Raw genomic sequence first — 27,837 nt, 5'->3', positions numbered from 1 at the left:
AATTGGTAGCAAAATGTCACTGCTCGGATACCCATGAAACACCAGATGATGACTGTATGTTTAAGTGTTTCTCTGGAGCAGAGCACATCACACCACAGAATTGTTGTGGATCTTTGCTAACAGCCCTTGCTACCACCTTTCGTGGAGCACATCTGGCTGGAACCCTGGCAAGGAAAGATGGGCAAAAATATGTTTGGTGCTGACAGAAGTTGACACAAAAGTGAATTGGTATGAACAAGGCAGAACAAAATATAGGCTAGGGATGAGAAGATGGTCTCTAAGTAGCAAAAGAGTGATGTTCTGCAAGAGGCGCTCAGTGATCGTGTCCACATTAGCAAGGCAAATCAAGAGCGGTGTACTTCAGAGCCAAAACGTCAGTGCTTAAAGATGCAGTCACCACAACATACATATTTCAGATACTTTAATTAAAAGTCTGGTCTTGTGCTGAATGCCTGTTACTGATGAGGAGAAACCACTCAGGGACAAAGCATGGTAGCAGAGAAAATTGGGAGACTTACTCCAAAAGCACGGTCCTGATCTGAATGTAAACAGTGTCAGATTCACACCCAACGGGAGCAGCGTGGACCACCAAAAGCCCTATGTGACAAAGCTGGGAGTCAGAGCAGTCATGCTAGAGAGGGCAGGCAGCAGCACACATTGCAGGGGATGTGGCTGCCAACTTGCTGAACCCCTCAAGCTCTCACATTTGAAAGGATGGGACCATTGTTTATGGTACAGCTGATGAGAGGTGACACTCAGAATGAATCCATTTTTATGTTTTAGTAGTGAAATAACTTGATTGTTCCCCGCAGCCTCTGTACCAAATGGCATACTTAAATGTTTTCTAAACACTAGTCCAGACTGTGGTATCGGAGCCACCTGCCCATGTCCCATCCTCTTCCACACCGCCCGTCTCCCCAGTTCCTGGATGTCTTAGCACAGAGAGACTCTCCTTGCTCACTCCTTTTACCCTTGTCTGTGTGACAGGACATAAAGCATCGATAACCATCAGCTTTCAACTACCACCTTCTCCTGCTGAGTCTAAACTCTGTTTTCCATTTCAGCAAATCGCAGTCCCTGACAAACACCTTCAGCATATCTGAATCGTCTCCACGGGGAAACACCAATGAAGATGAGGCAAAAGCTGAGACCATTCGCAACCTGAGGAAATCATTTGCTAGCCTGTTTTCTGATTAACAGCTCTGCGGTGGGATCTGGGCTTTTGTCAACCCTCACTCCTCATATCAGCATACCTGATGTCACCCTGGAATACACTCGACGGTACCCAGCGATTTACAGCTAACACCTGGGTAAAGGGAATTTAGAAAACTATAGTTGTTTTAATACCAAGAAAATATTCTAAACACGGTCTGAAAAGTGACTGTATAAAAGTGGCACTATTTCATTGGGTTTTGTGCATAATCAGAATCACATCTGTTCTGCCCTGACTTTGAGTTGCAAAGCAAATTTTACTCTTCCTTATCCCTGTGGAGTCTCAGTTGTAAGAGTGCAAACTAGATTCTATTTTGATTTGTATATAGTCAATACAACTGCTAACTTCCAGTTACTGAATTCTTGTTGCAATCAAGATTAACAACAAAAAAAAGGCTTATTTCAGAAACAGATGTGCAAAAGAAGTTGAGAGTAAGTGTTCATTGACTGGCAAAGTGAGCATGCTTGAGCATGGAAACACAGTGAACTGTGGAACTTTGTGATACCAACCTTATGAAAAGTCACTTTTCAGAGCAAAACTACATTCAAGTTAAACACAGTACCAGGCACCAGTAAGCGCCAAAGATCACACGAGCAGGTCATCCAGATGGACTGTTGGCTTCTTTCAGATCACTCTGCTCGAAGCAGATAAAAAGTCTCTGTTTCATGCCCTTGCATTTATGTCCCCTGCACGTGATTCCTGTGTTCTGAGAGGAAAATGTCATGTTCTAACCCTGTAGCCTTAGCTCAAAAATAATCTGAGAAATGGGCTTTCCACACAAAATAACCCAACTTCATTCCCTGTCCCTGGAAAACACCAGAGTTCACATTCACAGTTCACACAAATTCCAGACGAAACCCAGCTAAACTCCAAGCACTTTGGTGACTTGGTCACATCTGGCTGTGTCTCCCAGGAACATGCTTAATTAATAGCAGAGCTGATGAAGTGCACATATTCGTGTGCTGAGTGTTCCATAATACCGAATGGATACAGAAATGGAGCGAAATCCTGTCCCCCTCCTTGAACTCCTGTTGACTTCACTGGAGCGAGTGCAAAATGAATGCAAGGTGACAAACCTGCAATAGAACAGGAAGACTATCCAAGATGAGCTGGGATCCATCCAGAGACACCAAGCCACGGGAGGGCACTTATGGGATTGCTCTAAGCAGCTAATGATCAGTATTAGTCCTCCCTAAGAATTATTCTTCCAGAGACTACAGAGATGGACCTTTGCCAGGTGTGCTTTTCCTCTAAGCCTGCACCGCAGAATGAAGCTATGCATGAGCATCAATACTAGACCTGGGACACGGCAAAAAGCAGGAGTGGCACAAGCTACATACACAACTGAGAAATAAAAACAACCCACCCTAGTTAAATCAATGTATCTATGGGTACTTCTACCAGCTGGGAACTGACACCCTGCACCATGCTAGTTCCATTTATCCCACATCTAATGCAAGCACCAGTCCCCATCCCACTTCCTCAACTTTTCTTCTAGGCATTGTCAAGTACTTTAGTCACAAACCACACATGCAGCTTCAAGACCAGACTTTTGGTTTTGTGCTTCCCTTAGGTAGCTTCATCGTGATGACACTTAGGAATACCCAGTAGGGCAGGGAGGTCAGTAAGCTAAAAACATTTGAGCCAATGGGACAGATCTTTGCTGTCACTTAAACCGGGAGATCCCCAAAGAAGCAAGAGCAACAGCAGCATTTTCCATCTTGGACCCTATGATTCACTGATGGGAATAAAGCCAAATTAGCAATTCCTTCCTGCATAGCACCTGTGATGAACATCTAAATGCGATGCAGTCATCTGGACCTTGTGTGACCTACCCCTGAGCAGGCCCTTACACATATAATGGCTTTTGAGGCCTGTGCACTTTCAGGCAAGTAACAGCAGAGCTTTTCCAGGTTGGAAGGCTCTCGAGAGACTCATCTGGATCAATGATTTATACATCAAGTTCAGTATTATAGAACCACCCTATTCCCTGATGACTTATAATTTTTGTTTTGTTTTTCTTCAGTTCTGTGTTGTCCTTACAGGTTTGCTAAGCAGTTTACAATGTAGCATCATAAATATATGTCATTTTCTGAGGTAAAAAAAAAAAAAACACCAAAACAACAGACCTTGCTATTTTGTAGTCTCCAGGAGCAATAAAAGAGTGACAAATGGCCCTGAGCAAGCACTGTCCCACTGGCAAGAACAATAGTAGATTAACAGGCTCTGCTATATGGAAGGGAGGTAATACAAGCCTGGTGGGAGAGGATTTCCTTCTGTAACACTTCCCTCAGCATGGTTTATACCTTTCCCTACTAAACAGTCACCAGAGATGCAAAGACAGAAATAAAAGTTTACTACCACTGCTTCATCCCCTGAATCTTTTTACGTCTCCCTCACCAACACAACCTATACAAAAACTAAGCAACTAGTGATTAGTACAGCACAGCCCCATAAATCAGCCCCAGCCCATCAGTGAAACCACAAGGGTTGGATCACTTGCTGACGCTGCATTTGAACACAGCACAGTTGGGCCGTGCTCCAGCTCACCACAGTCACAAGGCAGCACTGATGACTCGACACCCAGCAGTGACTGGTATGTCTTCATTTGCCACCAGCTCCCAGCTGTCATCTTTCCAGGGACAAGGAAACAGAAGGGCATCTCCCCCTCCTTCTGGCTCCAGCTTGCAAAAACAAGTCAAAGCAACTGGCACTCTCAGCTTAACTTGGGTTACTCCTATAGTCCCTGAAAGGCATCTTCAGTTCTACCCACAGAAATGCCTTAAGGAAAACACTGCAGTGGCTTCATCAGTTAAAATGATGAAACTCCATATCATATCCTACAAATGTTGCAACACCATACTCCAATCTGCAGCTGTGATGCTCACACACTAGATGTGGTTAACAGGATTCACAAAGGCATCATAGACATTCAGCCTATCACCTCTGATGGAGGGTTTCTATTCCAAAATCCTTATGATCTAACAAAGCAAGCAAGAAAGGGAGTACAAGGGGTGTAATATCTATTTCTACAAATTGGGAACTAAGGTAGACCAAAGAGGTATTTACGTCCTTAAATATAGCAGTTGGAGTTTGTGGGAGTAAGAAGGCAACAGAAAAGTTGAAGTTACATTTCACTCACAGGGCAGACATGCCCCACAGCACGCCTTGCTTCTCACACAGCTCTGAAAACTGAGCACCTGCTCAGAGCTTCCCTTTTGTCCTGCATGCTTTCATTTTCTTCACGTGGAAGCGAGGAAACACAAACCGACCTGTGTTTGGATGCAGTCCAATAAAGAGCTGGGACACGGTTACAACACTAACTCATATCCACCACCTGGAAAATTAGTTTACATTTTGCTATTTAGATACAGACTGAGAAATGCCTTGACTTTCTTGTAAAACCTATGTGTGGTATTTCAAGAGGAACGTCACTTATGTTCCAATACAACTAAAAGTCTTGTGTCAAGAACAGTCCTGCTCCTAACTGCAGTGGTATTTTCCTGTCTTTGCCTAATGACAGGCAGATACATCCACCCTGGAGATGACTCAGTTACTTCATCAGATTGGTTCAAGTTTCATGCACAAGCTAAGACAGTAAATAGAAAAACCAAGGACCACAGTTCCTTATCTCCAAGTGACAGTAGCAACCCTGACAGTGCTGGTTACAAACATACAGGCAAGAAATGCCCATCTTGTGGAGTCTCCTTCTCTGGAGGTTTTCAGAGCCCACGTGGACATGTTCCTGTGTGACCTGATCAAGTTGAACTTGCTGTAGCAAGGGGCTGGACTAGAGGTTTTCTGAAGACCCTTTTCCAATCCCTACCATTCTGAGACTCTGATCTCCAGGCAACACAACACACATGTCAACGACACACACACCTGACTTTGAAGCTGCTGAGTAAACAAAACAAGAGCAAGTTTTCAACAACTTCCTCTATTTCATGGCTACAATTTTATATTGTTTGTCCAAAATATTCACTTCATATTTAATATTCTGTTTTATGAGTAACTCCCTTTAGGGAGCTTGACAGTTCAGGATAAGTCAGGTTCCTTTACTTTGGCTAACAATACTTTTACCGCAATGTGAAAGAAGAGTGAAGAAGGGGAAGGAATAGCTTCAGGGCATTTAGTACTGTATCTGTACAAATGACAAGTTCATTTCTTCAAAAGCAAATATTCAAACGACAAAATGCTGTGGCATCAGCCTGCCAGTTGTCTTCATGGCAGAAGGCCCAACACCAGAGCAGCATGAGGCACACCAACAGAGCAAGCAACATCACTGTCACCAAGGCACTTATAATGCAAGCACCACCAGCATCACAAAATTAATCTCTCACACACACAGAGATCACTGTGCCCAGAAAAGAGCTTGGAAAAAGTGAAGACTGAATTACCTTATTTTAAAAAAAAAAATCAGTTAAATCTGTAGAACTTTATCTGAAGATTCACTGACTATCCATTGAATGGCCCAAATCTTCACTGACTATCCACTGAATGATCCAAATACTCATTCAATATGCACTGAATGAGGCAAGCACCGGGCAGCTCTGAAGCACTCAGCACAAGGACAAAACGAAGCAAGACCAACACAGTGAGGATTTCCCGTTTCCTCTTTAGAGTCAGTGGAACATAAGGAATCACTGTAAGCTCTAAGAGGCCTGACTACACGCTTCAGTGAAAACTCTGCTGGAACAAGGCAAGTCAACCCCTGCAGGTTAAAAATTAAGGCTAACCTTGGTATTGAAAGGAAGCCACTGTCCCTAGATTCTGCAAATACCTACGCTTAGGTGTTTAGTTATGGCAGGATTTGCAATGATATGTCATTGCTGTGAGGTAGAAAAGGGAAAAAAGAAGCAATACAACTTCTGACAGTAAAATAAAGTATTATATTTTACTTCCACTGAAGTTAATGGTGAAACATCCTGACCCTACTGAAGTCAGCTGATTTTATACAAAACAAGAAGATGAATCACCAAAATACCACCTGAAAAGCACATAAGTACTACTGATTAAACAGCTTGTATATCGCAGGAAATGTCATTCCATTTCCACTGCTGGAATTTCAAAAACATTTTAGAAAATACTATCAGCTGTCACAACAGTCATCAGTACCATTTACATTTATAGAAACACCAAGATCAATCCATCTTAAAAAAACAGGTAAGAAATCAAAAGTTCTAGCAAATTTTAGTTATTCCAGTCTTCCTTTAATTCAGCTCCAGTATCAGCCTGCAGATCTCATCAGGAGACTTTAACAGTGGTCTTGTTAGTTGTTCATTAGTAACACAACACTTGAAAGGTGCTCGTAACACGCTATGACACACTTCCTCTTGGCAAGATAAATTTTGATATCCAAGTAATGGAATTAAATGGAATCTACTGCAGTAAAGTTGAGAATTCATTCTGCTTCACCTGCTGTGATCCCATTTCTACCACAACCAGGTCAACCTATGTAATTTCTTAAGTTAGGCAGGAGGAAAGATTTATTTTTGCACCAGTTTTAGTTCACACACAGTAAATGCAGCCAGGTACTACAGCTCCTTATTTGTAAAGCCAAGGAGAAAGACAAAAGTTTTGTTGCTGGTTCTTTGTAAAATTGCTCTGCTTCTGTTCAAGCGTCTGAGTTGCACTGTAGCATGACTTTATTCAGTTGTTTGTTTAGACTAATTGATTTGTGTTCCAATATTTCCATTGTAAAGAAAATCCCTCCCCTGGACTCTTTGTGTATTAAGTAACAATACAAAAATGCTTTTTACCTAATAAAAACATTGAAGGAAAAATGAAATGCCACCTTTGAAAACTTCCATGAACACACATGTGCCGTAACAGTGGTAGTTTCCTGTTCTATGTGGACAGGATAGATTTTTTTGTTCATAAAGACTACTAGCCAGGTAGACTTTAAACATTTTCTTTTTCCTGGCAACTCAATAAAACTCTTCAAATAAGACAGACAAGTACAGGGTTTGTATTTGAAGTGCTCTTTATCTGATGCAGCAAACATTTGGCTGATATCCTTCTGGTCTCTAAGTAGCACTTCACAGATGATTAAGGGCAAGGGGAAAGAGAGCAAACTGTTCTAAGTTGTAGCTCTTCCTGAAACAGACCTTAGTGCCAGGTGGGACAGTACTACTAGAGTATAACACAAGGCCAACCTTTATGGTGGAGACATTACCACGCACACACGTTCTTGCCACAATCTGAAGAGAAGGCAGACGTTAGTGCCTGGGATTTGCTACCTCCTGCAGTTAGAAAGCAAGCTCAGGGACTGGAAAAACAACCAAAATCAGTGAAGTAAAACCCAACAATCAAATGAACGCACGACGAATGTCCATGGGGCGGCCTCGGGTGGGTCTAGGTGAAAACCTGTCACTAGGACCAGCTCGTCCTGGAAGGGTAGGGTTTGCTCCAGGCAAGGAACCAATTGGGTCAAAAGGTGGTCTGAATGGAGGAAACTGGCCTGGTGCTTCTCCTGGGCCAGGAATGAGTGAGTTAATTGGATCTCCGACATACGGAAGTGTTGGTCTCTCATCATACTCTCCACCAATGATCATTGGGGGGTAGATGGGATTTGATGGGAATGGGTTAGGAGGAAAGGGATTAGGATAGAAAGGGTTGGGATGAAAGGGGATTGGATGAGGTGTAGGGGGCAGAAACAGCATGTGCCTCCATCTCAGGGCCTCCTTCTTCTGTTTCAACTTTTTCTTGTACAGCTGTGGACAGAAACAAAGGTGTTTCAAAGCTCTATAAATGCTTGGTGTTTCACCTTCAGCAATTGCATTTAGTTCTGCAGCACTCCCCACAGAAACACTCCTCACCAGTCTGAAAACCCAGCAGAGCAACTCCCCTGCCTGCCAAAGACCAATAACAGCATCTCTGGAAGACCTCAAACACATGATTTGGGATGTACCCTGTTGATGCTGTTTCCTCCTACTCTAACCCAACTCAACTTATGTTCGCAGAACATCACAGTTTTAAACTAAAATATAACTCCAAGTCTCCACTCTCCTAAAAACTATGCTTTAGCCTCAAATTAGCTCATGGAGACTAATCTCAGAGAGATTATGTAAGAAAGACACCTACCTCTTTCCAGTCTGTGTCACGAGGCCTTGAAATAGGATCTACAGAGAGAAGCAAAAAATTAAGAAGAGCAATCTATCTTAAATAGCACTCATGCCACAGACGTCCACAGTTTTGTCAGAACTTGCAGTAGAATCAAGGGATAAAACAACACTTTTGGTCAAGATTAAAGGTAACACATCTGAAGAAATATAAAGCGCCAGGACCATTCAACAGGTAATTTATCTGCACATCCATCCTACATAAAGTAACATCTCCTAAAGTTACTAAGTAGAGAAATTCCAGAAACACTGTCTCCATCTTTGACTTCTGACAGCACTTCCCTTGATCACCTTATTTCATCCATTTCTTGTGAGAAATTATAGCAGGAATATTTCTTCCCTCCACTCCCTAATATTTGCAATAGCTGATACAGCAAAGTAGCCAGGGAAACAGATGAATAAAAGTAAGTCTGCATCACATACAGGGAAAAAACTATGTGGTACATCAGCACTGGCTGAACTGATTGTCACCAGTTTTCCTGGCAGAAAACTCTGCATCCACTTGAATTCCACCTGACTAACTGCTCTGGTTGTCACTTCAAAATGACTGCATTTACTCACACGGCTTAAAAATACAAAGTGGCTGCCTGAGGAACCTCTTACCAAAATCTGTCTAGACCCAATCCCTCTGTTCACATGAGAATGTAATCAGAAAAAACATGTGTCCCAACATTACCTCGGAAATCCCGCAGATACATAAACCTCCACAGCAGCTGGTCATTTGAAGCTGTGTAAAGGTCACGGCAAACAGCAGACAGAGAGAGGAGTGATCGCACATCCAGAAGCCTGAAAATCCGAAGCTTGAGCTCAAGAGGGAGAACCACTAACCCAAACACGTCTGGCAAGTTCAGAGCTACAAAGTGGAGAAAACAAAAGCATTATTACCTAAGTGGTGCAGAGTCTACAGAATCCTAGAATGGCAGGGGTTGGAAGGGACCTTTAGAGATCAATCAGTCCAATCCCCTGCTAGAGCAGGTCTACCTAGATCAGGTCACACACAAACATATCCAGGCAGGTTTGAAAACCTGTGGAAAAGGAGACTCCACACCCTGCCTGGGCAGCCTGTGCGAGTGCTCCATCACCCTTATAAGTAAAGACCCAAAAGAAAGAAAGGATATTATAATCTCTCTCTTAAATCATTTCCCTTTGATGTCTGAGTTACACCCCTTTCCTCAAAGTACTGCAATGTGACTTCTTATAAAACAGATCTCTTGCAATTCTTAAGTACACTTACAGAGAGGACAAAACAGGGCAAACAGAACTTAATCCTGACCACTGTTGGCCACTAAGCCTAAGAAATACTGCACACACCTAGCTATGTTTATAGAGCACAGAACAAAGGAAATTGGTAAAGGAAAAAGAAGAGACCTGCCCAATTTCATAAGCCCACAAAAAAAACACACTAAATACAGAGCACATGCTTCACATCAAACCCTCCCACACCAAAGTCTGGAGGGAATTCCATTGAATAGTCCTCAGAATGCAAAGCTGAGACCTTTTATGGCAATACCTAGGCAGAGAAAGCCTGTCTTTCCACTGTTTCACAAACACCAGATTGGGTTACCTCCTACCATCCTTTCCAGCCTCTCCATGACCGGTTACTGAGAAGATCATTCCTGGGGTTAAGACTTCCAAATATGATGCTACATAAATTTTTCTGCTTCGACAAAGAAATGGATCAAAACTACACAACTACTGCCACAAAATTATTGTGGTATGATTTTCTCATCATTGTGTAGAACAGCCACTCCAAGTCTCTTAAATGAGACTAAAGCAATCAAAGAACAAAACCAATAAATTTTCATGATATGAATATTTTCTGAGATACAAAGATTTATACAATCTCGTCCTTCCTCCAAGAAGCCATCTCCAATAGTAAATGTTTTCTCTCACCTTGTCGGGCAGCAGCCAGCAGAGAGTAAACCAGCTGGTCCTTAAAGAGACGGGATAATTTCGGAAGGTCTTTATAAATACCTGCAACCTTTTCTATCAAAGGAAGGAAGGTAAAAAAGATTCACTTTAGAAGCTTACAATACAAAAATTACATATGAGCAGAGGAATTATGGTTTACTTATAAGCAGAATTGTAACTTGTTTGTAGTCTTGATGGGAGCAGCTCTGCAGCTAGCGTGTAACAATCATGCAGTAAGTAATTCACTGACAAACTACAGATCAGTTGCATAGTCAGGCTTGGCTTTCTTTTGGCCTTAAAAAAAAAAACTAAGAGAAAGACTTGTGTCATTCAGAAAACCAAACAAAAAAAAAGAGACCCTTAAGCTGTCAGAGCTTCCTTTGTCAGATTTCAAAGCCCATGTGTAACATGTACTTTTGTTGTAAATGTCTGCAACATCCATTTTTCTGACAGGAATGTTTTTCCACTGTTCTCTGAAGAAAGAGGAGCCAGAAGACTCTGCTGTTACACTGGACATGTTTCCAGTGCTCAGTTAATTCTTCTAAAGCCTTTTGACAAGACTTGCAGATCAGTGACTGGGGCTACCCAGGACACAGTGTAGGATATTGCACCAGCCTCAACTGCCAACAAAGCATTTCATATACTTCAGAGAACAAAAGGCTAGTCAGGTCTGTGCTCACAAGGATCCACAGACAGCTTCCCTTCTCCCCTGCCTTAGTTTTGCCTTCACTTTTAGCATTCTGGAGAGAGCTATGTACTCTGCACATGTTTTCTGACAAAGAATATAATTACAGTATACCACAACACAAATGCAGATACTATCAGCCTCTGAAGTCCTGAACTGCCACACAGAAAGGGGGTGTGGTCCAGCAGCATTGCCCTGGAGACCCACACACATGCCAAGGACCTGATAAATAACAGGCATATGGGCCAAAGGATGACTCTGGCTTCGCAAGGTTCTATCCTTATGCTGTTAATGCAAGAAATGCCAATTGTTTTAACAGCAAAATGTGAGTAAAGGGCTACATTCTGAATTCCTTTCACCACAAAGCTATGACTCACTAAATGGTAACCCCATCTTCATTCTTTTTTTTGCTATTCTGTATCTATTTGGTCCTCTACTGAGGTACATCTTTACCCACTGTGTAAGTCACTTACTTTCAGTTTGCTACAATGAGTATCATAGCTCCATCATACCTGGCTCCTGAAAGCAAACAAAGGATGCTGGCAATAGCTGTATTTTCTTTACACCTTTAATCTCCTTGTTGATTTTTAACGTTGCTGCAATATAAGAACAAAAAAAGACATTTCAAAAACTTAAAACTCATTGAGAGATAACAAAGACCACCTCATTACTGCCTTATCCTTCAAGTGGTGTTTAACTTTCTTCCCTTACCATCTCCCCTCAAGGAAAATATCCAACTATAGTAAGCAGTTAGACAAACAAAAAAAAAAAATCACAAAAATAAAATTAAATTTAAAATTGTAGGAAATAAACAAATAAATAAAAACTAGACTAACTTACCATTAATAGCAACCAGGTCTCCCAAAGGCACACAAGTCAAACCAGCAGAACCTTCTTCGCAGAGAGGATGTGTGTACTGCAGCTTATAAACACCATTCCCTCTCCATTTCTCTGGCATAGACACTGCCTTGGCTTCTGTCCCCTGAAAATACACAGAGATAATACTGCTGTATTTTAGCAATGCACCAAGACTAAAGGGTGGGAAAAGAGAATTAGAAGTTAGAAACTTCTTGCTGCTTGCAATTCCAATCTTAGTTTGGTTCCAATGTGCATTATGACACAGACTATGACTGCATGATCATATACTATTTTCCCCAAGACTAACAGCAAATATAAGGAGAAGCTGAATAATTTTTTTGTCCTGTCTCAGTTTCTGACAGAGAAGATTGCTCAGCAAGCAGTCTCACACCTATTTCTGAGACACATACTTCATTATGTTATTGACTCCAGTATTCTGACAACTCTTGCATTAATGTTAATCTACAGCATGAAAAACATGTTACTGCACCTTTTCTGTAAATTTATGAGGTCTATCAGGGCTTGAAGAATGATAGCTTGAAAACCATTCCAAAATCTGAGTGGACTAACAGTTTTTCCTTTCCATTTCAGCACAGAAAGGATCAGATGGAATCCCAGAGAGAAACATAACAAAACCACAAGCAGACTCTCTTTCCCCTTAAATCTGCACAGCAATCATCTTCCCTACTTCCAAGCCTATAGACTGACATAAACAAACTTTCATCCCACTGCATATGTATTTTTCAGACAGTATTTCAGGCCATTAGGGATGCAATCAACTTAGCAGACTCATTAAATTGGTATTGGGCAACCAGACACCTAAACTGACTCTCTCCATGTGCTTAGTCATCCTCACTGCAAGAAAAGACATGAGAACGTAAATATCTTTTTTCTGAGAGTACATTTTTTTTGCATGTTTAGCCACATATTAGTCATCACACACTGCAAATCTGGAATATCTGAAGGGAAAATATGAATTCACACACTGTACAGAGGTACTGCCAGAGGTTTTCGACTACAAGTTAGATACCTCTGTAGGTTAATAGAACCAAAGACAAACTCAACTCAGCTGAAGTTAATACGGAATTGGAAACAACAACATTTTCTCAGATCTAGGCCTTGTTAAGCACCATTGGAACATGGTGTCACTGAGGTGATACTGATGGTTAAGACAGCACTTCGAAGAAGTTCTGCAATCTAAGCACATCTACACAAGCTCAGCAGCAAAAAGCAGGATCCCAGTGGGGATGAGGACTGAAAGAAACACGGAAAGAGGCCTCTCACACCTAAAAGCCGCTCTTTATCCTTAAGGCTTACTGGTCAGGCAAATTAGAGCAGCCGATACTCAGTCATCCTCTGCTGCTGACTGACATACACAAAGCCAGCAGCAGACCTTCGGATGCATCGTCTTACACATTCCCCTGTTATTCCACAGCCTTCTCATATTGACCAAGAAATTTCCTGATGGGTTGTGCACCTACCTGAGGTACATAGCCTGTCTCCATCATGAGAAGATGTACTAGAACGATCAAGGCATCAGTGGCACTGGTACACTCAGCAGAAAGGTAGAGCATCTCTAAGGAATGTGGTATTTCACCATCAGCAGCTTCACTGCACAGCATAGGTTCGGAGGGATAGGAACCTGTATCATCTTCCACTTCAACATCTTCTGGGACTAATCCAGAAGGAAATTCTAGGCTGGATCCTGCCTTTAAGGGGAAGAAAAACATACCTACATTCAGAAAAGTCAGCCTCTGTGTATGTTGATATTATTCACCTGCCTATTCCAGTCCTCACAGGCACCAAGTCTATTCTGATTCCTCGTGCAAGCTGCAGAGATTCACTACATCTCTGCTTTCCAGAACACCAGCTGCAGACTGGGATTACAAACACAGCCTCTGTCATTTTTTATATTTATAATGCATGCCCTTCATAAAAGGATCCATCATTTGATTGCATACTTTACTTGAAAATATCTATTCATATATATATAACATATATATATTATGATATTAAACTTCCATTAGAATTTTCACAACATACACAGGAATAATCCACTCATTGCAGTACCATCACTTATTTAAATACAGCCTATATGCATGGCAAATAACGAAAATAACTCAGAGTGTTTAGAAACACAATAGGCCTAAATGGCTGGGGGAAAAAGTAATCATCAGCACAGTGTATCTGCTCATACTTGAGGAGCACTGTGTTTTTATTGTAGCTTCCTTTCTTCTACCAAAAATCACAACATATTTTGATGTTAAGTGGTAAAACTAGCCACAGACATATTAAAAAGAAAAAAAAAAGTAATGAATGAAAACTATAAGCAGATTACCTAAGAGGAGAGTCAAGAAAGGGAAAAAAAAATAAGTGTAAAGGAGCTGTAGCTACTTCTCCCCCACACTCATGCCCATCCAAGCCTCATCCTTTTATGAAGAGGGCATGGCCATCCACCTGTGGAACTTCCCTTCTCTTATTAACAGCAATGCACACAGCCCTTGATAAACACAGATTCTTAGATTTCTAGAGCTCTTCTGCAACAACATTTAGTTGCTTAGAAATTCTCCTGTCACCTTTCACTGTAATTTTGCAGGAAGGGATGAAAATCTTTATTCTTGCCTTTGAATACTGAATAACTATGAAACTGATACTTTTGCACAGTTTACTGTGGTCTGACTGACAGGCAAAAGGAGCTTATATCCCCACCGTATCAGATAAGCATTATTGCTCCTGGCAAAAATCCAGGGGACAATGGTCCAACTACATTTTCTTTCATTACTCACACTTCTTTTTATCCTACATCTTAATTTTTCATACATTAATATTTTTAACAGACCATTTACTCATACTCCTCATACAAATGTTGTAATAACGAATACTTTGTATCTGATGTTGCAAAACCAAAAAGTACTTGCTTCAAAACAATGTTGGAAGACAATTTCTTCCCAGTTTCTCAAGTTTCTGCCTAAAAAAGACAGGATCCTATAATGAGATGGACCACAACACTAGGCTGTACCTGTAGTCTCCTCTATGGTGACTACAGGACGCAGCAGCTGGTGGGATCTGTTACCTTCTTAACTATTGCATGTACTGTCACACACAAACCACTGAGTAATATGCAAAAAATTGTGCTTATTAGCATCATGAAGCATGAGGTCATATAGATGTATAACTACGAAGCATGAGGCAGAAGCTACCTGAGCAACACAATCTCCATGTACAAGACAGGTCTCACTCTATGGCAGGCTTTCTGAATCACAGGGAAACATTATAACCCATTAGAAAGAAATGGTGCACTTACCTTGTGAGTGGTGCTTCTGACAGGCAGTGCCTGTTGCATTTGTTCAGTACCTAGAATCAGCTTCCTCAAGAACACAACATTGAAGCAGGTAAGAAACATAATCCTAACTTCCCTAAGGAAAGTTCATGTTCTAGCAAAAACATTCAGTGCTGTAAAAATGCCGGAACTGAAACAGCTCAGGGTCTCTGTACTAGCTTGTGTGTCACAGCTAATATGCAAAGAATAGAAACAAATCTCTGCAAATAACTGTCTGTATATCAGACAAGTACAAGAAGGGAAATGTTCTGAAGTGATTGTCTAATACATAGGACAGCAACTGATACAACAAGATACCTTCCCTTTTGTGCTGCATTGTACAGTGCAATTCTCGTGTACTTACCCTCTCCTCACTCTTCTGAGCTTCCACCTGACGTTTCTGGTTGTCAGACTGCTCATTCTGCCCTTCCTCTTTGGAACTCTTTGCTTGACATTTGGTGGGGATCGAGGTGGATGGCTCATGACCATTCTGAAGTGGGGGAGGAGTAGAAGGAGGTAGGCTGGGTTGTCCATCTGCTTCTTCTAGTAATAAGCATATCAAATCACCAGAAACAATCCCGTATGAAGCTAAGGTCTTCTGATCTTCTGTGAGAGCATCTTTTCTGTTCAATGTTATTGAAAACTCAGTGTCAGAACTGCAAAATAGATAAAGTAGGGAAACGTGATTTGCTGCACCTTGGATACCTGCACACTGAGGTATGGTTAGAAATGCATAGTGTATACTGCAGTAGTACTGTGTCATAAAATTTTAATTCATTCATAATTAGCTATATATTAAAGGAGCAGTGAAGAAAAAAATAGAGTATCAAATTATCTCCCCCATGTTTCTCTGCAAGTGGATTTTATGTAGCCATAGTTTCTTGGTAGGTATAACTCAATTTAGAGTAATTGCTCATAAAACAGTTATGAAAGGAAGCAAACAAGTGTCCTCCAAATCAGAAGGTATCCCACCTAGCAAATGAAGCTTTAGATAAACTACTGTCTGAGATTATCTAAAATACAATAGCATTGCAGACTCACTCATCTTGCTTTCTCATTAAGCAAAACGTTCATTTAAAAATGTTGGGAGCTGCCCTACAGAATGCTATTTGGAAATGAGGGTGATACTTCAGGCAGGCACTTACAAAAAGCAACAACAACAAAAAAAAAGTCAAAAACAAGCTGGTTAGTAGGGAAGCAGCCATCCAGTATCAGCTATGAAACACACCCACTGTGGCAAGAGAAGCATTCAGATTTCTTCTGGCTATGCTACTATGCAGCACGGTACTATTAAACATGAAACATCAGCACATCGCACCTAATTAAAGGCTTGTGAATACAAAACACAGAGAATGAGCCTTTTTTCAATCGACTGTGCAGACTTTACTCTCCTGCAAGGGCTGCCACGCATTCTTCGTGGGTAACACGCTGATGACACCTAACCCCACAGATTCTCTGAGAAGGCCACAAAACTGTAAAACCGGCCACCTACAAAGTGTTTTGCAACATAAACGTCCCGTGGAAACTGAAGTTGGCTTCGACGGAGCCTCAGCCAGTCACTCAACCGCGCAGCGCTTCCCACACAAACTTTCGCTTTCCTGCCCTGCAGCCAACAGCCGGGAAGCGAAACCGGCTGCAAGCCGCCCTGACCTGCCGCGCTGCCGCGGGGCCCGGCGGAAGGCCCTCAGCATCGGCCCTTACCGAGCCTTGCAGGAACCTTCGCAACGTGCCCCCGGGAACCGGGGAGCGCCAGCAGCCTCTCACCCTGCCCTGAGGCGTTCCCAGCCAAGCGACCACCGCGCCTCTGCACCGCGGGCCTCCAACACTTTACGCCTCCCGCGCCAGGCCCCTTCCCCCGCCGGCAGGGGGCAGCAGCGCGGCGGCGGGGTGGAACTGGGAGAGAGGTGGGCCGGGCTGCCCCGCCCGTCCCCCGCACCGCGTGGTACAGCCCGCCGGCCCAAGCCCTGCGTGCGTGCGTAAAAGCAGCCACCACTCTTCCCCCGCCCCCCCCTCCAGATGGTTCGCTCCGCACGTTACCTGTACCCCCAGGCGGGCAGCAGGGCCCGACGCAGCTGCGCGCGCAGCTCCCCCAGCGTTGGCTCCGCCCCCTCCACCTCCAGCGGCGCCGTCCGCTTCTGCACCCGCACGCGAAGCTTCATGGCGGCGGGTCCGGGCGCCTGCCTCACGCCTCGAACGGGCCGCGCCGGGCGGCAGCGATGGCGGCAGGGCGCGGGCGCAAGGGCTGTCGGGGCGTGCCGTTGTTTTGGTCGGCGCGGCCCCGCCTCAGCCCGCGCCGCGCCGCGCCGCCCACCGCGCCCGCAGGCGTTTCCCGGGCGCGCGGCCGAGCGGTGCGTCGGCGCGCCACGTCGCGGTCTGCGCACAGACGTCCTGCCCCACCCTACCCGGGCGAGATCGATGATTGGGCGGTCGGGCCGTGCCGGTGCCAGCTCTGGCCTCGTGGCCGTGGCTGGCGAGCCGAGGCTCCTGATCGCCTTCGTTGCTGAGGTCGCTGCTGCTGCCGCTCAGCGGTGGCTTATTCCCCTCAGAGGGCTGTCACCGCACTCCCTGAGCGGGAGCTATCTGCCTGCCATCAGGCGGAGGGGCTCGGCTGTAGCTGCTGCCATCCTCTTCAATGTGAGGCTGGTTTAGGTGTTATTCTGAGACCGAAAACACCGAGGAAAGCAGCTTGTTCGCTGTGCATCAAACTCTTGGTGAAGTTCATGGAGAGAGGTGCAGGGGAAGGGCTGAGGGAGGTACTGGTCACCAGAACACTTAGTTTTCATACTTTCGTTTTTCATCAGTAAGGGTTGGAGGGACCTCTATAGACATCTCCTGTCCACCTGCCTGCGTGAAGCAGGTTCCCATCGATCAGATCACACAAGAACACACCCAGGTGGGTTTAGAAACCTCCAGAGAGGTGCCAGGGCTCCCTCACCTTCATGAGAAAATAATTTTTCCATCAGTCTAAGTGGGTTTTTTTGTATTCAAGCTTCCATCCATTACCCCTAGTCCTATCGCTGGATATCCACCATTTAGGTACTGATAAGTAGTGGAAACAGAGTTTTAACACCTGCAGTTAAATAATCCCATTAAAAAAAATAAAGTAATACAAACTTCATTTCACTGGCTTTAATTCCTGTTTGAGTCATACTTGACAAAAAGTTCCTCCTTGAGCCTTAGACTCGTTCAAAAAGTAAACTTCCATCTAGAAGTAGAGGCTTTGTAGGAGTGGAATGTTGGTGACGGTAAAAACATAAAAAGCACAATGCAGGTTTTTACTTAAATTGAGAGAGCTTTGAATTTGAACTGAGTAAACTGAGAGGAAACTTTTGAGCAATGCTTTTTCTCAGGTTATCTTGGTTTTCCTTGTGACGATGCAGTTTACTCACCTCAAATTTCTCCACACAAGGGATAATAAGAGAAATGTGAGGTGGAGGAAGTTGGGAGTACTTACTAGGAATATAATACTGAAATAGCAGTAGGTAAAGTGAACTTGAAAGACCTAGCTCATGCCACCACGTACAACTGCTTATTATGGCACTGTTCACGTTGCTTAACTGTGCATTTATAGGAAGAGCCCTATCTGTGTCCTTTTGGCACTGCCAAGGACAGTCAGGAAAAGGAGACTTGAAACATCAAAAATTCTTTTCTAGTCTATGGGCAATATCTCCTTTATGCTATCTGAACATGGTCATGTAACCCAGGTAAATGAGGGTGCTAAATTTCTCTTCAGAGTTTGCTTTCACATAAGTCTTGAAGTGAAGGGCAGCCGTCGTCTGTTTTCAATATACCTCAGTGGAAAGGAGAAGCTTGTATTGATGAAAGTGATAAAGAAAAGGCAAAGAGACTACTGAAATGGAATGCCACTCATTGAAGAATGAAAGAGCTAACACTTATTACAGTTAACTTGCTGTTACATTCTGGGCCCTCAGCTGTGAGCATTAAGACAAGTGATTTCCTGAGAAGCTTGCCATGCCCTTTGCCTTTGCACCACTTAGAGAAGTTGTCATCAAGTGAGGCCATCTCCTGGACAAATCCAGAAGAGTAGGTTTCTGTGGCAAGAGATGGACAAGAGTGAACATGACAAAGGCAGGGACAAAGAGGACAGAGATGAGAACACTTGAGGATCAAGAGCACCACAGGGCCTGTCATAAACTCCGCATTCCTCTTGAGAAGGGTTGAATCCAAAGTGAGTCATGCTGCTGCTTCATCATCATGACCACTTACCATTGGCTGTGGAAATCCTGCTCTGTTTTGTCCTTCAGTGTTGCCCTGTACTGGCCACCTCCTGTGTTCCCAGTGACTCCAGGACAGCAGCTTAGTCTGCACTCTTTAGGAAGGGTGGAGGAGGCTTCCCTAATATGAGAAATAGTCACAACTGTGGTTTTGATGCTTTCAGCAGAAGTAGCTTGCACAAGCTAAAGCAATTATGTGAAATAAAAAAGTTCAGCTTCTCAGGTACTGGCAGTCATTATTAGGTAACCAGTTACAAGTGAGTTTTCTTGCTATAATTCTGCTGTTTATCCTTTGATTTTTATGAGTCATGCCACAATGTAAGGTTCAGACACATTCTGCACTCCTCAGGAAGTATTAAACAGGAGAACTTCCAAAGAAACAGTCATGATAAAAAGCTTTAAAGTTTACCTGCCAAATTTCAAATGACCTAAAACCACCATTAGTTTTTCCCTAACACATCTTTCTAAAAGGACTCTTATTTGACAAGTTGTTGGGATTTTTTTCCCCACTGTTTTCATTCTGTTTCTGTCTGCAGGCAAAAGAATTCTAAGGGCCATGTATGAAGCTGACCTCAGGCTGGGAAAGGTGCTGTGTCAGAATAACCCAGGAAACCTATGTGCTTACAAGCTTGAAGAAATGGTTGTATACTGAAGAATTTTTCACTTTCAGCATAATTTGTCCTTAATTTTTTTTTAAGTCTAATTCATTAAAATAAGATACAGTATGGTGACAAATAAAAAAGCTATTTATTAATAGATCATAATGGCTATTAAAGAGAATGTTGTTTCTCAACTCAAAGTACTTTACTGTTAGGGTTTTCTCCCCGACATGGTCACTGTAAAACACAAGCAATAGAACCCATTCCACCAATGAAGTTAAAACCATATTGAGAGCCCTCATGGCTTCTCTTGAGAAATTTGAAACTTAATACAGCTGTAATCCTGCTGACCTGCAGTCAACTTCTCATGGCAGAGGAAAACTGTAAATAGCAAAGGTCTCTTTGGTTCAATTACATACCTCATGGAATTAGTTTTTTTCATGAAGGCTGAGTGTAGCAATGAAGCTGTGAGCCAGTGCACCTTTTCCATTCTTTTTCTTTCTGTATTTGCCACTAGAAAGAGTATCTTTTATAATACCTGTATATAAATATGAAATCATAGAATGGTAGGGGTTGGAAGGGACCTTTAGAGATCATCTAGTCCAATCCCCTTGCAGAAGCAGGTCCACCTAGATCAGGTCACACAGGAACGTGTCCAGGCGGGTCTTGAAGACTTCCAAGAAAGGAGTCTCCACACCCTCCCTGGGCAGCCTGTGCCAGGGCTCCCTCACCTCAACAGTAAAATAGTTTTGTCTTATATTTAAATGGAACCTTTTGTGTTCCAGCTTCATCCCGTACCCCAGATTGCTTCTGGCCTTTTTAGTTACCACCCTCTTATCTTGGATTTATGCATTTCTTTACAGCATTGAATTGCTGAGAGTTGTGTGCACACCAAAGACAGAAAATCACATTTCTCCGGGTAGCAGATTCTCAGAGGAAGATTTCCTATGTCTTGTGATGAACCAAAGGGATCAGTTTGCATCCACCTGTAGGAATCTACAGTGACATCTTACAGGACTGCGATTTATACAAAGCCAGCATAGGGGGTGCATAGGTTGAGGGAGTGCTTCATCCTGCTCCGTGAAAGTAACTTAATAATCCTACAAGAGACTAATGAGTGAGCCAAGCAAATGGAAGAAAGGCAAACAAGAAAACTTGGAAGAGACCTACACAAATGATGTACTTGGGTCTGAATCTGGACAGATCCCAGACAAATAATGCCTCCTGCATTCCTATTCAAGATCTCAACATTTCTTACTCTTTGTCTGTCTCTTGGGGACCAGCTTAAAAGCACACTTAAAATTCTTGGATGTGAGGGCAGTGTGCAGTGTAGAGCTAGAACAAGAACACTGATTGTTTTTTTTTAGCTAAGTGTACTTTGGCAAAAATCAACCAAGTAGCCCTGACTCAGGTGCTAGGATAGGGCAGTTAGGTCAGCAATCTGAACTCAGTGGATCCAAACAGTGGAATGTGCTCATTTTCCATCAGCTCATCAGATGACTGCCTCCCAACACAGTTATCCATTGTAAACAGATTCTTTGTAGGCATTGCAGCTATGTTATTTATCTTGCAGCCTGGCACAGATTAATAGTTTTCTGGCAACTCTGCTCCAAGGCTTTGAAAGGTTTGTGAAGGGCATCAGTAGGCAAGCCACGCTCAGGAAAAGCTGTGGTAACACAGTGCCTTTACAAAACATCCAAAAGATTGAGGGGGTCCCAGACCTACTCACAAATATAAGCTGGGGAGGCAGGGGTGGCCATTGCTTCCTATGGAGTCTGTTTGAAGATTTCATTGAGCTAGATCACCTGCTGCCTCTTGAGCTGGGAAGTAAATAGCACTGCTTTCTACACTGAGTGGAGGAAACCATGAATAGGAACTTATTGGAGTTTTGATTTTCCCATGGATATTTCCAGTGGTTGTGGGAAAGTGGTGATCACCTGCTTTTATATCATTTAGCAAATTCCTGTCTGTATCATTTGCTGGTTTATTTAAGCATTCCCGCCAACATATCTCTCCTGTCAACTATATATATTTTGTGTTCCTTTTCCTTCAGAGGTAATTTTCCATATGGAATATCAGTGTATAGGAAGGGTTAAAATCTTGAAGCTTTTTGTTTTGGCATTGCTGAGTGAGCTGCAGAAAGCCTACCTGTTCTCAAGCATGCTGCAGAGTAACTAGAAACAATAGAGCAAGGGAGAAACTGAGAAATCCAGACCCAGATCTGTGATAACAGCAGAGTTATTTGTGAAACTGAAGTGCTCTTTCTGGACTTCAGGTTGGCTAGACACTATATTTGTTATCATGTTTGAGAACTGTTTGCCTCGTGTTTGTTAACTATTGAGGTTTCTTTTCTGAATTTTTGGAAGTGAAAGAAATTCTCCTGTGGGCTGCAATCGGAGACTTTTGTGCAGGAACAAGGCAAGACAAGGACAAAATTCTTTTTCAGAGATAACTCCATTCTTTTTCAGAGGTTGGTCAGTTTAAGATAATGTGGGGTTTATGGCTGTGTTAATCCTGTACAAGACAATGATGGTGATTTCTTTTTTTTAAATCAGAATCTTTCTTAGTTCTTAGGCAGATTTCATCCATAATCTTTATTGCAAGCTGTATTTAAAGTTTTTGCAGACTGCTCACAAAGGAGAAACCAAATGTGGTATCTACAGACTGGTAAGTAAAGTACTTCATTAAGGTGAGACAGGTTACACAGACTGAAACAAAGGAGTCTTTTTCCTCTACTCAACTTATTTGAATACACTATCTCTGAGAAGACAAAAGAAGTAAGAGAATAATTTACATCAAGGAATTGCCCAGTGCATGCACAGATACTGAAGATAAAAATCAGAGCAATTTGTCTGCCATCTATTGTCATCAACAATGCAATTGGCAGCTCTAATTCAGAATATCAGACAGCTGACAATTTCCATGTCCTTAGCTCTGTCTCAGTCATCTGACTAACCATGTACAGTCCATCTTAGTTCTAACAGAAGCTTGGAGTTTTGATGAAACCAAGAATATCAGCCTTGGAGTGCAAAAGAAACCAAGACTATTAACCTTGTTGGTTTGAGAAAGCACTGTGAAATGATACCATCTTTTGCTGCCATGGCAGTTCAGTTGTGCTTTGTTCCTTCAACTTCTCACTTGGCAGACATTTAAGATCCAAACAAGACTATATAAACTACAAAGCATGATAGTGACCAACCTTGCTGTTTTCTGTTTCTTAATGGGAATAAAATTCAGTAAGAATGAGGTACCCCACCTGTATCAATGCTTCTACCAATCCTGCTAGATAAATATCTAGTAAATGTGTATGTGCTTTAATGATAGAAAAACCCATCTTTCTGGTTTTATATTGATTTTTGATTGAACTCCACCAAAGAACATTGTTTTACAAGGTACTGGGTAGATTTTGACTTTGACATTTAGAGTCTAACCTGATAATTTTGACACAGAAGTAGGAGTTCCAAACAGTGGTGGGTTTGGTTTTTTTTTCTTAGTGGAGGGGAGGGTTTGTAGGTTTTTATAAATGTATTTATATTTTTTTTCTGGAAGATTACAGAATAAATTGTCCAAGACAATACTGTACTTATTAGAAACCCAGGAATGACCTTATAAGCTGAACACCTGGGAAACTATAGTGCAAGACCTTGTTGCTACTTACTAATTCACATGTTTTTGTACATAGGCAGCTATCACAGTCACAGTCTGACACTTTAGAAGAGGATATGCCACTCTGCTTAGTGATGAGGCCAGAGTAAACTTTCCACAGGTCCCTAATTAACAGTTTCCTAACACAGCACTGAGAAGGGTTAAAGTTGTCTTGAGAAACACTATTGTTATTTTTGGGAAACTGAGTAGTATCTGTCATTGGTAGTGAAAATAAGGATGAATGCAAGAATTTTAAACAAAGAAGCCTTACATTTGTACTGGGAAAGTGTAACAAAGGAAGAATGTGTCCCAGCTGTTGTGAATCTGTATTGTGTGCTTATGTCCCACCAGACAGTAGCTCACAGTCTCGCTTTGCTGCAGGCTCCTGCCAGGACACCCTTGTCTGGTCCTGTGTGATCAGCACGTCATTCTCACCTTTGCTTTGGATTTACCCTTGCTTTCCCTTCTCATATGACCTGATTTAGTCAATCTCATGTATCAATGTTTGCATTAAGTCAGAGGTTTATGTGTAACGGGGAGGCAAGTTTTGTAGGGATGCCTCCTGTATTTTATTAGACCAGCTGATTTAGTAGAAAAGCTTTTGGACTCTCAAATCCAGTATATCCCTAGGGTGATGTGTATAAAAAAGGGTGGTGTTCTACAGGAGGACAGACCTACTCCTCCTTGGCTGATCTTGCTCTGTCGCATTCACTCTGCAAGAGATGGGACATATGGTAAAATAAACCAGCCAAGACGTGAGTGCGGAGAAAGCACAGAGTAGTAGAGTAGAACCATTCAGTCTCACCAACAGCTAATGCTTGCCAAAGTGCTATCCAAGTAATCAAAACTCCCTGTCTGCTCCCACACTAAGCGCTTCCTGCAGTAAAATCATTGGCTAAACCTCTCTTGACTATCCCCCTTTCTCCCAGTTACATTGAGGGGAATGATGGATACAGATTTCTTGCAGCTCATGGTGTATATCATTTCTAATCACATTTGTTGTTAACAGGTCCCTGTGACAAAGGTGAGAAGATGCTAAAGACGTGGCATTTTTTTGTGCTGTATTGGGTGTCCTTGAGGCTTGAGGCTAATCCTGGTATTAAAGTGAGGATTACTCAGAAGGGATTGGACTATGGTATGTCTAAGTTTGCCAGAAGTTAATTTATGATAAATACTCTATGCACAGAAAATATAGTTCCTTAATAAAGGGGCAATGTAGAAACAAGCTTCTTAAACATTGAAGTAGAATAAATTCCTTTTGTCACCTCACACCAAGAACATCCTTTTTCTCTCCTCTCACTGATTTCCTTCCTTTTTGTGTACCCCAGGCGTGAATTCATCTTTGCATTGGTGGCTGCATTCTCTTATAGTCCAACAATGTTTCTACTACATGCCTCATATTGATCTACTTTCTTAGAACCAGAAGGACGTTTGATTGCTCCTTTTTAAAAAGTGTCAAAAGCCTGATTGAAAGTTCAATATTTAACTGAAGATTATAAGACAAAATTGAAAAAAAGATAGCTTTCAATTTTGGAACAGCCACGTAGCTGCACACCTTTACTCTCATTTGTCTATTTGGCATGGGATAACATCTGCATGTGCCACTATTTCTAAAAAAAAATCTAGTGACCATCTGCCATAATCCTGCCCCTTAACTGAGCATCAGCAATTTCCACAATATATTTTCCTTACTCCTTTTGCTCATGGTAACTTTCACTGTCTCTTGCCTAAGACTCACTCCATGAGTGTAGAGCGCGTGCAGTATCATTTCAATTGTTTACAGAATTAATATTAATAACAAAGGTTAACAAGGCACAAATTCAACAAAAGCTGGGTCATGCTAAGGATTAATCGTCACCCATGTACTGAACATGCTGACAGGCAAACAATAGACTTGTAAGGTGAAAAGTAGAAGCTCAGGGTTTATGCCTTTGAGATGAAAGCAAGGATCAGGTCCACTTATTTCTGTGTATGAGCATTGTTTTAAAGGCTTTTGAGGAGTTGAGAAGTGCAGGGCAAACATCAGTCACCCAAAACAGAACTGATATCTTTTGATGACACAGAGGAGAAATTGCTCTCTATGAATCTGTCTTGCCCTTAGACGTGAGAACCCAGCCTACTCTGTCTTAGTGTGAGCTCAGCAGTTCTTGAGACACTCAGCATGGCCTTCAAGTGCTAAACAAACAGACTGTTTGCACACCACTGCATTTGTAGTAAGAACAGACACTAACAGTGTGCCTCCCAAAGGTATTTCTCATATTTGAAAAGCACAGTGCCTGTCACGTCTTCTCCCTTAATATAAGATTTGAAAGATTAGGCAATAGGTCCTGCCAGCATGCTCCTTGCCTGCTGCCAGAACCATGAGAGAAGTTCCACAGGCTGCCTTCACTGACAGTCCTAAGAGAGTGTTAAGTTATTTCAGTCAGAGCCCATATTTTGCTTTGGAGGCAGGGAATCCCAGGGAATCATAACTTACTTCCCCTTCATAAAGGATGCATTTTATAAAAAGGTATTCCAGTGTTGGATTATCACTGGTTTCAAATCTTTCTTTTTAACCACAGTGAAGCCAGAGGGCAGAAAAATAGATATATTGTATTCAGCAAGTGTGAGGCCAAAAGCTAAAGAAACTAATGCTAAAAGTATCTGAAAGGGAGACATCATTCAGTATTAAAGTTTCAGCAGTGTCTTCATCAAAGATGAGCAAAAAGGCAAGGAATTTGGGACTTGAAGGTGCTGATGATAGGGTCTGTGTGAATTGTCAATGCACAAGTAGCATTGAATCATTCAAGAAAGTAGGAATTCCTTAGAACTAGGAGAGTAGGGAATGAAATGTCAGAGCTCTGTAGCACGCTGTAACAGATGAAATGCAGTAGCAAAATGTACATACTCTGAAAGAAATGAGAAGAAAACATTTAAAAGGATTGTCTTTAAACCTCAAGCAACTTCCTTTACACAACCACCACATGGATAGTTCCACATTTGACATACCAGCACTTTAGATGCACCTATCACGCTTTTTCTGTAAGTAAACACTACATAGAGAAGTCATCTTGCTGCTTCTTATGTGGCTTTTTCATCTAGCAGATGTGAGGCAATCTGAGGTAAAGGTTTCCATGGCTTTACACATTGTCAGTGAGGTGAAGGAAGCACAACAGTTTCAGAAACCTAACAAGAGTTCTAGAATATAAAATACAACCTAATGATGGTTCATGGTTAAATTATTTGTACGTGAGGCTAATAGAAGTTATAGATGGATGCATAAGCAGCTGGAAGGAGGTCTAGGAAAGGGTTTAGGAATCAGAGGTTTTTATGAACTATGTTAAAAGCAATTAAATTATTTGGCAGTGTGTCTGAACCTTGGGGTTCTTGAGCCCAAATGGAGAGGCATGTGCTTTCCTCTGTCCCATTGTAGGCAGGAGAATTGGGATGGAGCTCCTGAAGCAGGCAGTATTGAAAGAGACCTTCCCAAGCTGGAGCGGGCAGGAGAGTTTCTTGGTTGTTAAGGTCAACTATGAAATTTCAAGGTAAGTAAATACATTTCAAAATTGTAGGTAGGATGAAACATTGCATTATTACTGCATAGTAGTAATTATGCAGCCTTTGTTGTTGTTGTTGTTCAGTGTAAAATTTTACTGGCTCATCCAACTTTGCCCAAACACTATTTTTAGGGGTTTTTTCCTTCTTCCACATCAGAGGTGAGCTGTAGAAAGCTTCTGAAGGAGCACCTCGTCTGGTTTTTAGTTGATTTGTCTCAGAGTTTGGCAGATGTGGCAATGACACATCAAGGGAAAGGAGTGGCAAAGAGGGAAGAATTGGTGTTATTAAAAGTCTACAACTGTGAAAGACCTCTAGGTTAATGTAATTTGTGTTTGATGAGAAAAAGCCAACAAAGAGATAAGGTGAAAATATGTGCAGGGGAAAGGCCTCTGTGGGCTGATGTGGCAGGAAGATGATATTTACAGAATCTTTTGGAGTAGAATTATAGTGGTAAAACAGCATTTTGATTGGATAGGGCTCAATAACTATTTCCTGATAAGGAAAATTGTTGTACTAGGATCACTTCCATCCCATCTTCCGGTTAAAGCTTTTCCAATAGGCTATAAACAGAAAAACAGAAAAATCTGATCTTTTAATGTTGCTGTCAATCCAGACTTTTCTGCTTAGTAGCATCTAACTTATTTTTCCTTGCAAATTACCCAGAGCAACAAATACTAGTCCTGGAGACTGCACATGCTTTCTACTGGTTAGGGC

At 42.2% G+C, this 27,837-nt stretch overlaps 3 protein-coding genes across 3 annotated transcripts in view; 2 read left to right on the top strand and 1 right to left on the bottom strand.

Annotated features, from left to right (window-relative positions):
• SYN3 (synapsin III) overlaps window positions 1–3,660 on the top strand; it is a 176,760-nt gene extending 173,100 nt beyond the window's left edge. The window contains exon 13 of the mRNA XM_062011848.1: window positions 1,065–3,660. Within this exon, the coding sequence (XP_061867832.1) occupies window positions 1,065–1,197 (133 nt within the window). The 3' untranslated portion in view covers window positions 1,198–3,660. The remainder of the gene's footprint in view (window positions 1–1,064) is intronic.
• A 2,419-nt stretch (window positions 3,661–6,079) lies between these two features.
• Window positions 6,080–17,392, bottom strand: FBXO7 (F-box protein 7). The gene is made up of 9 exons (XM_062011825.1): window positions 17,145–17,392; window positions 15,472–15,763; window positions 13,270–13,497; window positions 11,771–11,912; window positions 11,443–11,526; window positions 10,228–10,320; window positions 9,011–9,187; window positions 8,297–8,334; window positions 6,080–7,926 (listed from the first exon to the last, which is right to left on the bottom strand). The coding sequence occupies exons 1-9, from the start codon at window positions 17,264–17,266 to the stop codon at window positions 7,522–7,524; spliced, it is 1,581 nt and encodes a 526-aa protein (XP_061867809.1). The 5' UTR covers window positions 17,267–17,392; the 3' UTR covers window positions 6,080–7,521.
• The window catches only part of LOC133627658 (BPI fold-containing family C protein-like), a 26,854-nt gene continuing 16,281 nt past the window's right edge, over window positions 17,265–27,837 (top strand). The window contains exons 1-3 of the mRNA XM_062014279.1: window positions 17,265–17,741; window positions 24,589–24,721; window positions 26,999–27,110. Coding sequence (XP_061870263.1) covers window positions 17,265–17,741; window positions 24,589–24,721; window positions 26,999–27,110 — 722 coding nt within the window. The remainder of the gene's footprint in view (window positions 17,742–24,588; window positions 24,722–26,998; window positions 27,111–27,837) is intronic.

This window comes from Colius striatus, chromosome 1 (genome assembly GCF_028858725.1).
Source record: "Colius striatus isolate bColStr4 chromosome 1, bColStr4.1.hap1, whole genome shotgun sequence".
Classification (NCBI taxonomy): domain Eukaryota; kingdom Metazoa; phylum Chordata; class Aves; order Coliiformes; family Coliidae; genus Colius; species Colius striatus.
Note: the sequence above shows the minus strand (reverse complement) of the source record. Positions and strands in the feature narration are given on the sequence as shown.